Source organism: Pecten maximus, unplaced genomic scaffold (genome assembly GCF_902652985.1).
Source record: "Pecten maximus unplaced genomic scaffold, xPecMax1.1, whole genome shotgun sequence".
Classification (NCBI taxonomy): Eukaryota; Metazoa; Mollusca; class Bivalvia; order Pectinida; family Pectinidae; genus Pecten; species Pecten maximus.
The window spans coordinates 13240-26741 of NW_022979526.1; the positions used below are offsets into that span (position 1 = coordinate 13240).

Consider the following 13502-nt stretch of genomic DNA (forward strand, 5'->3'; position numbering starts at 1 on the left):
ATGTTGAGCTAGCTCCATTTCAACATTCAAAAACATCATTTATTTGCCAGACAACGAAACATGTAAGTATATGTATACTGACTTGAAAAGCACATGACGAGTTTGTACCTATTGCGATCGAATGACATATCGTGAACAAGTTATTGTTATACAAAGTTAACACAAGACGTGTCCCTGTCTCAGCCTGATTAGGCCTGTTTCTAATAACAATCTTACGAGGTATAAAGAATCATAATCCCAAATGAAAACGATTCTGTTCAATTAATGTTTATATTGTCTCTACCTCAGTAAAAACTGAACAAAATGATTAATTCATCGAATGGTGACAGTTCAAGCAGTATTAAAATAGAGCATCACCATACAGGTTCCATTAAAATGTTCAGTTAACCAACCTTATTTACGTCGGCTCCCTTATCCAGAAGTATCTTAACAATTTCTGTGTGACCACACTGAGCTGCTCCGGACAAAGCATATGACTGAAACATAAGTAATCATCACAAATTATAAGTACCGCCGACATCGTCATGCTTCAGATACATGTATTATCTTGTGGTTAATTTTTTCCTATATGTAAATAATAATCACTTCTATCAATTAATCATCAATTATATCATACACATTACTTTTCATTTTATTGATTTTTTCTGATTGATTGATTGATTTATTTCTGTCAACTGATATATTCAGTAAAAGACACTTTGATTTACCTGTACGAGTAAAAAGAACAATGATTTAAATACACAGGTAACAGCCAGTTTAACTGATAAAAGAAAACTCCAACTGTACAATTTACCTAAGTTATTCGAACAACCTAGATTTATATTTTCTGATTGATGGGAGAAACATGATGACAACGAAAATATAGCTATATGACTAGTCCCAGGGCCAAAACCTTAGTTTACTCATACAAACTTTAGGGAAAGTCTTTTCATCAACCTTCACATTTGACATAGAAAGTTTAAATAAAGCGGATATACTGAAAAGTGAATGTTTACGAGAATTCACAATAAGGATATTATCGCTTTATTAATGACATCTCTCATGAAGGTTTGTATTTGCGGACACATACTAAGAATAAGTCAATTATTATATTTAGAAAATTAGAATATGAATAACTTAAATCAATTTATTATCTTATAAAGCACATTTTCTTTTTTATATGGAATATATGGATCAACATAAAAGAAGTCGACTGTAATCAATTGTTTTAATTTATCGTAATTTATATAGCTTTTTATCTCCTTTTATTTATTTCTCTTTACCTGTTCATGTATCATGTAGCTTAACCGTTAAAACAACACTCCACCTTGATTGTTTACGTTTTTGTGACCACCCGTATACATATTTTTTCAGTTTCGGAATAAACAGGATGACACCGTTCATTATAGCTATAGGACTTGCCCAAGGGCAGAAACCTTAGTTTACTTATAGGGACCAAACCACCAATTTTTTTCACATATACTTTAGTGTTAACGTTTTGGAGTATTTCATTCAAATTCTTGAACTCAATATGACAATCATGGTTTATAACAACAGTTTAGGGTCTGATATAACACATAATCAAAAAAAAAGTTGGGTCCTTCAGCTCAAATTTTCTCCAGGGTAGCAATTTTGAAAATAAGTTAATTTCGCAGTAAAAATTCTCAAAAAACTTAAATATTTACCTGTTTATCATTATAACGTGAATTTTTTGGGGGGAAAATCAATCGGACTTACGAAATTTATATCAACATTTCTTATTGATAGTTTCCTTTCAGGCTACATATCTTTTTTCTCACTTCATAACACACCGGCCAATAAGTGGCTGCCAGACATTTTAGCCTTGGCTCAACTTTCTATACACAGGGGCTGTTTCGAAAATATATTTTTTTCAATTGGTCGGTTGTTCCCTAAACAATTGGTTAAGACTTTTCAATAGAAAGTATACAAAGTTATTAAACTGCAACCAAAGTACCATTTGTTTCAGAAGAAAAATAACAGATACTTATAGTACTTTCAAATTAACAGATGTAATATTCATTGTTGTCAAAGTAATTTATTTATTTAGTTATAGTTATATCAGGTTTTAGAAATATTGTTTAAAAAACTAGCCAATGAAATAAATCCTTTATTGATTTTTTTTATTTATCTAACACGGATTTAACATAAATGTTGTTCTGTAACATAACACCATGCACGGTTGTGATGCAAAGATACGAAGCTTACTCTGGTAAGGTCGTATCGTGGTATCATCAAGGAGTGGCAAACATGAAATTATAAGCTGAATGTCATGTCAAGTGACTGAATATATAGATACTATTTTCTAATCGGAGAATGGTATATATACACAGCAAATCAAAGATCAGTGCTAAGACTGTCATTATTAAACTTTAGTAAAATATCCAAACCAATATGAAGAGACCCTAAACCGTAGGGGGCGTACAATATACAATATGCATGTTGATAATAGGGAAAAAACACTATAATACCTTACGCAAGTAGAAAATTGGAACTTACTATTTATATAAGTAAGGAGTTGTAAATGATAAGATAGAGACCTGTCGTTTTATGTCACGATGGATATCACAACTTTATTACCATCGTGAAGATGTCTTTTTCCCGTTTAAGAAAAAAAACTATAATATGATAGGTCTCTAGTTAAAAAGACTTAACTGTAGAAAAAAAAGTTCTGTAAATATATGTCCTCGGCTTCTAAATACTGTTTATTTCGATTGAAGATTGTATACAATACTACAAGGGAAAAGCAATGAGTCAAATGGGTGCGAGTTATTGTAGGACCTATTGAATTAAAATGTTATTGGTTTACAATGACTCATGTATCAAAAAACACTGACCGTTCACTAGTATGTTTGCTATTGCAAGCCTACCAACACCAGATGCCAGTTCTTTCTGTCTTTCTGGGATTTACCTGTGGTTTTAGATATATCATGAAAAATAGTATCTATTAAAATAAATGAAATTGACAATTTGTAACAATGATTTTTTTAATTGTAATGAAGATGTTCTATAAACATGGCCAAAAAAGGGGGGATGTTAAAAAACCCATTACAAATAAAAATGTTAATATTTCAGCAACAATTGGTCAATAAAATTTAGTTTTCAATATTAGACTTATATCATTTATCGTGTTATTCATTTCCCTCAAGATCAGAGCCAAATGTTGTTTTAATGCAGACATCTTTAAAACTTAAGTTGTGAACTAAAGAGCACGTCGTAGTACATTGGAGCTAACAGCTGGTGCACTCGTTGTACAATGAAGTTTAGTCTAGTGCACTACCGTGTTCACTTTTAGTGCATAACGAAATACCAAGTTTAGTTTGCGCCGAACTTCATGAATAAACATATATTGTTTACATGCCCAGAAGGTTAGTGATATACGATTCTTACACTGTTCAACTATGGTATAGTTAATGATTTTCAAAGAGTATAAGGTAGTATTATCAAAATATGTTTGTCCCTGTGCCTCTTTGTTATTGAGAAGAAGTTGTTTAATTGAAAAAGTTGACGCCAGACAGCCGGACGGGCGACGGATACCGCACCACGGCATAAGCTCACTTGCCCTTCGAACACCAGAGCTAAAAATGGATTATTTCATCGAATAGTGATTGATACAACAATAGTATAATATCCAATCATTAGGACAGTATAATGCATACATTCTGAATAAATTTGGTTAATCTGATCCAGAGTTTTGGTTACTTCAAATTAAGAACTTTTTTTTTCATATTGGAAGCATTTGATTTATATTCATAAGAAGTTAATATTACATTCGTTACTAAACGGATAACGGTAGTTTTCGGTAAATGCTGAAATAATTTGTAACATTTGAGAGGAAAACATAACAAACATTTAATATGAAATGGGATTTACTTTTGTAATCTAATTTAAGGAAATCATTTATAAATTTGTAACCGATAATATCACTTACAACATTTTTCAATTCAAATATTTCCAAGCATTTGTTTGTCAAAATATGATTCCATAAAAACGATGTCACCCCGCAATTTGTAATAACGACGTAATTTGTAATAAAAATTTCAAAGTCCTTTTTACAGGATAACTTGTCATCAGATGGAAAGATAATCTACACTTGGAAGATGTTTCGACCTATTTATATTGGAAAAATACTTTTTTTTTTTTTTTTACTTATAACATTTGAAAATTTATTACAAATTGCGTTGTGTGGCATGTGCACATCAAAGCAATTTGTAATAAAAAATTAAAAAAGTTTTTTTTACCGGAGAAATTGTCATCAGATGGAAAGATAAGATTTTTTACTTTGTACATGTTTCGAGCTAATTATATTGGCAAAAATACTCATTTTTTACTCATAATGACATTTGAAACGTTAATCACTTTGCTGGGTAATAAATGTGTAATAATGCATTGGGCAGTATTTGCATTACTGTTTAGAAGCTACGGTTATATAATATTAGTAAAATCATAGAATCTTTTTCTATCGAAATGACGAAGATTGATATTGTTATCCTAGCTTCGAAAATTATATCGATCAAAACAAAGAACCATAATTATTGCTATTTTTTACATTTGTATTATCAAAACTAGAGCACATAATGCGTATGCGTAATGCGTAATGTAGACTGTCATGACATGCAAATCATATCTGATTCCAAAATATTCACCGCAGCGTCAGACAAAAATTATCGTTGATGAAACATCATATTGCATCATCGACTATTTGGCTGTCAAATCTGATTGGCTGAAATAATGGGACTTGACAGAACACTCACACTGACGTGCAATACTGTCGCAGAATATCAAGTGATATGATGTATACAAATCAGTATTTGTAACAAAAATGAAAATGTAATAATGTTTTGAGTTGCTTTTGCAGACTATTTTATACAAAAAGAAGAATTTGATCAAATGTCAAACCCGGTCAGTACCTGGCAACTGCCCCTTACCCTAACTCACACCCCATAGGTGAAGGGCTAGCGATAATGTTTCGGGACACCTTTACCAATCGGCCGCCGCGACCCCTAATTCGCCGACAAAAATTAACGTATCTTGACTGACTTTTTAAATGGCCGTGATCAAACTTTCAACATTCGAGAAAAAGAAGTTTCTATCAAAAAAAAGCAGCGAGTATTGATTTGCACTTCGACATATTATCATTTTACGGAGCACACTGTACTTTTTGTTGCCCAGTCACACTTCATTAATGCATGACGTTACGACTGTCATTGGGATTTTCATTCATTATTCAAGGCTAATGGAAGCGATGTTGATCTCGACCGCCATGACATGACGGTGTTTCGTTGATGGCAATATTTACGGTGATTTTCTGTGGCATAAGTTTATATTTGTTTAACCGGTTTTCCTGATGCAAAGACGATTGTTGGTCCGTCGATAACGACGATCATATTGGATGGCTAGGACAACAGTTAGCTTACTCTACACAAATATACACTCTGTGTTACAATTATAATGAAGATGTTCTTATATGAACATCGAGGGGTGTCATTTTTACCGAATTTACACAGGTTACGGAGTATGCCTAAATTTAACAAAATTCCAGGTCCCTGTGCTGAGGCAGATATAACTATTTGATTGGTTTTGGTTTTTTACATTTTCTTTTTAATTCATGGCTTTTATTCAACTTCCTATCATTGCCTGCTGACTGTGTGTGTTTGCAGGTTTTTAATGGCAAATGATATAGAGTATATCAGTTTATTATATTCGATTGATCTTACATAGCTATCTTACATTGGCAAACTCTATTCAAACCTACCGATATATGAGAGAATAGTTCTGTCACGATCGCATGTATTTATATATAATTATATGTATGCATTGTGGTTGTTTTATTTGTGAATCGCGAGCACGTATTTGTATGGCACGTATGCTTAGAGCGGAAGTGCACGTGCACGTCACAACAGGTAAGGTATGCCGTGAGAAATGGCCGTGTTTTGCTTACTTGTAGTCAGATGACTTCATTAACGTGGATACTGACACGGAATTCAGACTATGGCGAGTAACTAATTTTTTAAGATTCTATTTACTTCACTAATTAATTTTTTGAGTGTCTCGTATTCCAGGTAAATGTATTTCTAATATATATTTGAACATGCGGTCCAATCATGCGTAGCATTGCATAGACGTAGTATACATCGATTGTTTAGAGGAACAAGGACGTATCTCCAACATGGCGTGCTTAGAAGTAAAGGGACGTATCTCAAATTTATCAAATTTTAGATTTTGATAAATTACAATTCCGAGTAAGCTTTTCTTATAGAATATGTTCTTTATATCAATGGAAATTGTCTTATTCTTTTAAATCGCACAGTATTTTAACAGAATTAGACCATATCAATTGATATAATGTACAAATTGTATAAGAAAATCTCACTCGTAGTTGTAATTCATTAAAATCTAAAAATGGATAAATTTGAGATACGGCTCTTTACTTCTAAGCACTCCATGTTGGAGATACGTCCTTGTTCCTCTAAACAATCGACATGTTTATGTATTGTTGGTATGGTAGTATTTTCATATTTTCAATCTGTATTATAACATATAGGGTACCTATATTGCATTATTAGTAAATATGTGTATGCATGTCCATATACAGGTAAACTTAGGTCAGTGAGTTAAGTTGATGTAAAAACGTACGGAAGCTTTCAGGCGCCATATTTTAATTATTGTCTATAGTGCTAGTAGGGATAGAAATGGACCGACACGCGTTAGCAATACTGTTTGATATGAATATTTAGTAATATGATTGCATATATTAACTGATATTAAATACATATGTTATATGTTATGTTCCTAGTACAATAGTAATGATTATAAGTTATCAGTATGAATGTTAGGTGAGGAATTGTCAAGTGTTTTGTTGTGTGTATTTTGAAGCTTTCTATGATGGAGTGAGATCTATCCTTGTACCAATCAGGACATTGCAAACCACCACGGCTTCGGCAAAAGGACCGGTTATGGACCAAGGTCAGCCCCAGGAAGTTTGTTGGTAATAACAGGCGGGTCATAAGAAATAATCAGCACATACTGAGATAAACACAATTATGCCCTAGTGGGTATAACTACTGGATCTCCATGTGGTAAACTATAAACGTTTTTATAGCAATCTAACTGATCATATCGACACGGACAACATTCAAAGAGTTTGAGTTATGGAACATCTTCATTGAAATTATATTGGTAGAAACTGGCATCTACAAACAATTAGAAAATGTATCAATGGCTTGAATTAACTGAAGGTAGGTAATTTGCGGGATATTGTTTAACAGTAGGGAAAGGACTTTCTTTTCATTAGGATTGATGGGTTAATATTCGGTACATCCCCGAGAAAGTGTGATTCCATTTAAAACATTTAAAACAAACTGTTAAAAAATAAATGTCTTTCTTGATGAAATGAAAGAAGCACATGTGCGATGAAGGTGGTTAATATGTTGCGAACTCCTGGATTACTACGCCTACACTTGGTATGGCAATATTTCCGGTGATTTTCTGTGACATAGGTTTATATCTGTTTAACCGTTTTTTTTCTGATGGAATGAGGAAGGTAGGTCCGTCGATAACGACGATAATATTGGAAGGCTAGGACAACAGTTAATTTTACTCTTGACAAATACAGCTGTAATGGATATTAAAGTTATAATTATAATAAATATTTTCTGATATGAACATCGAGGTGTGTCATTTTAATCTAATGTTCGCACATTTATCAGTCTGAAAACGTCTGACCAATTCCATATACACAGGTTACTGAGTATGCCTGGAGTTAACAAAATTTCAGACCCATGTGCTGAGGCAGACATAACCATTTGATTGGTTTCGGTGTTTCATATTTTCTTAAAACTTTTAAATATATGGCTTTTATTCAACTTACTATCATTACCTGCTGGGTGTGTGTGTTTGCAGGTTTTTAATGGCAAATGATCAGCCTGGAGGGTAGGCTAGTCTACTATAATGATACAAAAGTCTTGTAAGCCTTGTCCTGCAATACAGTAACTGAGTGATATTTTTGCTCAATGAAATATGTAATCGTTTAACTGTGTAACCCTATCGGTTTATTGTTAGTATGGCATATATATATCTACAGAATGTTTGTGTTTTTTTTTTTTTGAAACTATGTAAGATAGATTGATCTTACATAGCTATCTTACATTGGCAAACTCTATTCAAACCTGCCGATATATGAGAGAAGAGTTCCCTAGAAACAGCCAATGTCTTTCTCGATTATCTTGTGACGTACAAGCTGAGCATGAACGCTAATACATTACACACGATATTTCTTGCACTACTCTATATTATTAACAGATGAGTCGATAAAGTAAATAAAGATCCGATCATGCTGCCTATAATTATATTGCATGTGGTTAATATGCGAGTCCTTCGTTTCCGTGTCATTTGACCGATACTTTGTACTTCCATATATGGTGTTTATCCGATCTGACAAGTAGACGGTTTTATACAAGACATAACCGAGTCACAAAAATATTTTAGTTTTACAAATGGTATTAATAAAAAAAATCACTTAGACAATACAGAATAAAACAAAAGAATAAAAAAACTTTTTATTACAAATATAATGTTTCATGGTAATTTTTACTTTGTGCCTTAACACATTGGCGACACTATATAATTGGTTTGCGTACACTTTATGTTGCAAATATTTGAAAACGTGTTATATCAAGTGTGATTAAGGTAACAAAGTAACAAAGGACACACATTGATATCATTTCAACTGTTTTGTTAGAACAGTCATATTCATCAGACCCTAAGTCAGACTCTAAGGAGAAAAAACAGCTTATTTAACGATTGATATCATGGACGGAACAGCCACCTTCTGGCATTAATGTTCTCCTGTTTGATAATATTGTTCAACAACTTCACACAGACAGTACCAATGAACTGTTAAAAACTAGGAAACGGTAGTATTATTAGGTCACGAGACAGCAACATTGACCCAAAATGGAAAGCCGAAATATTGGAAAATTAGTACACAGTTATAAACACTATGATTTGTGAGTAAAAAACTAACATATTTGACATAAAAACAGTTCCAGACAATTTTGCCTTGTCCCAAGATTCAAAAGACCACATTACAAAATCCATACTTTTGAAAAATAGAATGAGGCATTATGTGTAATTGCTTTTGTCTATATTATTAAACATCAACAGGAAAACCCAAACATATAACAATACTGTTAACACCCTAGACACACAAATACTATGACTATAACTTCCGTAAATGGGAATTAGTGAAGACCTGGAAACGTAAAAACTATGACCTTTATACTCAGGTCATGATCTGCAACATGACAAGGCGGGGAGGGAACGATAATTTCCTTCTATCACCAAAACAACTCAAAACCATCCCCGAGTTTGTTGGAAATTCTACAATAGGGGAGTATGTAACCGAAAAGTATGTATGTTCCCACAAAAAGTGCCAAAACGTGCATGGGGGACTTGATAAAAGGTTATTTTCTAAAATGATGACAACAGAAGGGAACTAACCACTAATCATAGACACTCAAATAATTATGACTGATTAACGAGTTTACTGTTTTTTTCAGCAATCCCTATTATAATCTCTGATTGTTACCACCAGGCCTGAAGAACATACTTGTTAAAGGGAGAACAGACGGGTTCTTTTTACAGTTATTTGGGTCCAGGTGAGCCGACTATATATCATCTGCTAGAAATTAGCAAGTCATTTCAATGCAAAAACTTCGAAAAGAAGTTGAGGTTAATAGTTTTGAAAGTATTCTATACTCCACCTCCTTTATAACAAGAGGTCCATGGGCCTTAACAGTCATCTGACAAACACTTACAGCAGCAACACACCCCTGAATCCAGCATCATTACCATAAATCATTTATACGCAGGCAGTCATGTTTCAGATCAAATCTGGTTTTTATCGTTTTTGGCTTAAAGACGGAGCAGCATTTTAAAGCAAAATTTCAGCCAAGTTCCCATTTTACGGGCATGTCCCTCTGTCCCAATGGATCGAAGCAGCCTCATTTATATCACTAAATTATTTCCCTTCCCCAATGATGTTTCATACTAAATATTGTTGTAATCAGTAAGGCCATTAAAGAGGAGTAGCATTTTAAAGCAATATTTAACCTAAGTGTTCCTTTTGGGTGCCCCAGGGCTAAGACCTGTCTCATTTATATAAATTGTGATTGCTGTTCCCTTAAAATGTTTCAAATTAAATTTGGTCGTCAGCAATACAGGCATTAAAAAGGAGAGTGATTTCAAGCAAAATGTTTGTTAAGTTCTCCTTTTGGGGCTTCACCCTTCTGTCCCCATAATCATCACTTATAAAAATTGTGATTGCAATCTCCTTATAATAATTCAAACCAAATTTAGATGTAATCCAACCAAGGGTTAAAGAAGAGTAGGGTTTTAAAGCAATAATTTACCAAAGTTCCCCTTTTGGGACCCTATTACTGGGGTTCCAGGGGTTAGACTTGCCTTATTTACATAAAAAATGATTTTTCACACAAAATTTGGTTGCAATCCACCAAAGGGTAAAGGAAGAGTAGAATGTAATACCAAATATTCACCAAATTGACCTTTTTGGGGCCCTACCCCTCTGGCCCTGGATCACACCAGCCTCATTTATATAAATATGATTGTCCAAATGATGTTTCACACCAAATTTAGTTGTAATCTACTCAAGGGTAAAAGAGGAGTAGGGTTTTATAGCAAATATTCACCATTTAGGGCCCCGGTCATCGGGGCCCAGGGGTCAGACCAGCCTCATTTATATAAAATATGATTGCCCTCCCCCAATGATGCTTCAAACCAAATTTGGAAGTAATCCACCAAAGGATTAAAGAGGAATAGCGTTTTGAAAGAAAAAGTCTGACGCACGGCGGATATAGGTCATATTTCGGTACAATAAAGAGCGAACGTAAATAATACTATTTTAATGTCAATATAACGTATTCAGATGAAATCATTAGCATATATTGGGTAAAAATAAAGATCGAACACAACCTTGTTATTTGTTTGCCACACAACGAAACATATAAATGCATACACAATGACTTGAAAAGGAATTCAATAACAAACTGTGAGCAAGTTATTGTTATACGAATTGGACAATAGACTTGTCCCTGTTTCAGCCTGATTAGGCCTGTTTCTAATGATAATCGTACCAGGCATAAGGAATCATAATCCAAAATGAAAAAGTTTTTCTTCAATTAATGTTTTAAACTGTCTCTACCTCAGTTAACACCGATGAGACAATAAAATGATTAATTCATTGAATCGTGACAGTTCAAGAAATATTAAAATAGAGCATCACCATAGAGCTTCCATTAAAATGTTTAGTTAACTAACCTCATTTACGTCGGCTCCCTTATCCAGGAGCATCCAAACAATTTCTGTGTGACCCCCTCTAGCTGCTCCGGACAAAGCATATGACTGAAACATAAGTAAACATCACAAATTATAAGTACCTCCGACATCGTCATCGTCATGCTACAGATATAGGTATTATCTTGTGGTTAAGGGATTCCAAGAAGTAAATGATAATCACTTCTATAAATTAATCATCAATTATATCATACACATTACTTTTCCATTTATTGATTTTTTTCTTATTGATTGATTGATTTATTTCTGTCAACTGATATATTCAGTAAAACACACTTTGAATTACCTGTACGAGTAAAAGGAACAATGATTTAAATACACAGGTAGCAGCCAGCTAAACTGATAAAAGAAAACTCCAACTGTACAATTTACCCAAGTTTTTCGGACCACCTAGATATATATTTTCTGATTTAAGGGAGAAACATGATGAAAATGAAAATATAGCTATATGACTAGTCCCAGGGCAGAAACCTTAGTTTACTCGTACAAACTTTAGGAAAAGTATTTTTCAATACAAAGTATACAAAGTCATCAACCTTCAACTATAGAAGTGTTTATTTGAAAAAAATATTTCATCAGTGTTGTTGGAAAGTTTCCAAGTATTTAGTCACCTTGTCATATAGTGGTAAATATTAAATCATCAACTGAATACAATTCTATAAGCTCCGGTCTGAATTTGAATGTTGATGACATTGCTTTCCTATTTCAAAAACAATATCTATACAGTACATCAAGGATCAGTGTTTGGAATGTAATTATTTCATTTTTGTAGCACATTCAAACACATATGAGAAGACCTTGAACTGTAGGTATCTGCCAATATAATTGCCCTTCAAGAGAAAATGTACAATATGCAATGTCAATTTATTCTAATCAGGTGAAATAATAAGCACATATTTTAAAGAGATAAGGATCGAACACAGTGGTTTTGAGCTGACTTCATCTCAACATTGAAAAACATCATTTGTTTGCCAGACAACGAAACATTAAAGTACATGTATACTGACTTTAAACCGCATGGCGAGTTTGTATCGATTGCGATCTAATGACAGATTGTGAACAAGTTATTGTTATACAAAGTTAGCACATGGCGAGTTTGTATCGACTGCGATCTAATGACAGATTGTGAACAAGTTATTGTTATACAAAGTTAGCACATGGCGAGTTTGTATCGACTGCGATCTAATGACAGATTGTGAACAAGTTATTGTTATACAAAGTTAGCACATGGCGAGTCTTTATCTATTGCGATCTAATGACAGATTGTGAACAAGTTATTGTTATACAAAGTTGACACTAGACGTGTCCTCTCTTAGCCTGATTAGGCCTGTTTCTAATGATAATCTTACCAGATATAAAGAATCATAATCCCAAATGAAAACGATTCTGTTCAATTAATGTTTATATTGTCTCTTCCTCAGTTAACACCGATGAGACAATACAATTATTAATTCATCGAATTGTGACCGTTCAAGCAATATTACCATAGAAATCGAATTGTGACCTGTCAAGCAATATTACCATAGAACATCACTACACAGCTTCCATTAAAATGTTCAGTTAACGTACCTCATTTACGTCGGCTCCCTTATCCAGGAGTATCTTAACAATAGCTGTGTGACCACCCTCTAGCTGCTCTGGACAAAGCATCTGCCTGAAACATAAGTAAACATCATAAATTACAAGTACCTCCGACATCGTCATCGTCATGCTACAGATATAGGTATTATCTTGTGGTTAAGGGATTCCAAGAAGTAAATAATAATCACTTCTACAAATTAATCATCAATTATATCATACACATTACTTTTCATTTTATTGAATTTTTTTATTGATTGATTTATTTATTTCTGTCAACTGATATATTCAGTAAAAGACACTGATTTACCTGTACGAGTAAAAGGAACAATGATTTAAATACACAGGTAACAGCCAGCTAAACTGATAAAAGAAAAACTCGAACTGTACAATTTACCTAAGTTTTCCGGACAACCTAGATATATATTTTCTGATTTAAGGGAGAAACATGATGAAAACGAAAATATAGCTATATGACTAGTCCCAGGGCAGAAACCTTAGTTTACTCGTACAAACTTTAGGAAAAGTATTTTTCAATACAAAGTATACAAAGT

The 13502-nt window shown here is 33.3% G+C and overlaps 1 protein-coding gene across 2 annotated transcripts in view; it reads right to left on the reverse strand.

Annotated features, from left to right (window-relative positions):
* Window positions 1-329: 329 nt before the first annotated feature.
* The window catches only part of LOC117318819 (ankyrin repeat and SAM domain-containing protein 6-like), a 34075-nt gene continuing 20902 nt past the window's right edge, over window positions 330-13502 (reverse strand). The window contains exons 4-6 of one of the 2 annotated variants that reach the window (XM_033873771.1): window positions 12940-13024; window positions 11335-11418; window positions 332-476 (exon numbers count right to left, since the gene is read on the reverse strand). In XM_033873771.1, the coding sequence (XP_033729662.1) occupies window positions 384-476; window positions 11335-11418; window positions 12940-13024 (262 nt within the window). In that variant the 3' untranslated portion in view covers window positions 332-383. Of the gene's footprint in view, window positions 477-11334; window positions 11419-12939; window positions 13025-13502 lie in introns of both variants that reach the window. The other variant, XM_033873770.1, reaches the window with a different exon arrangement.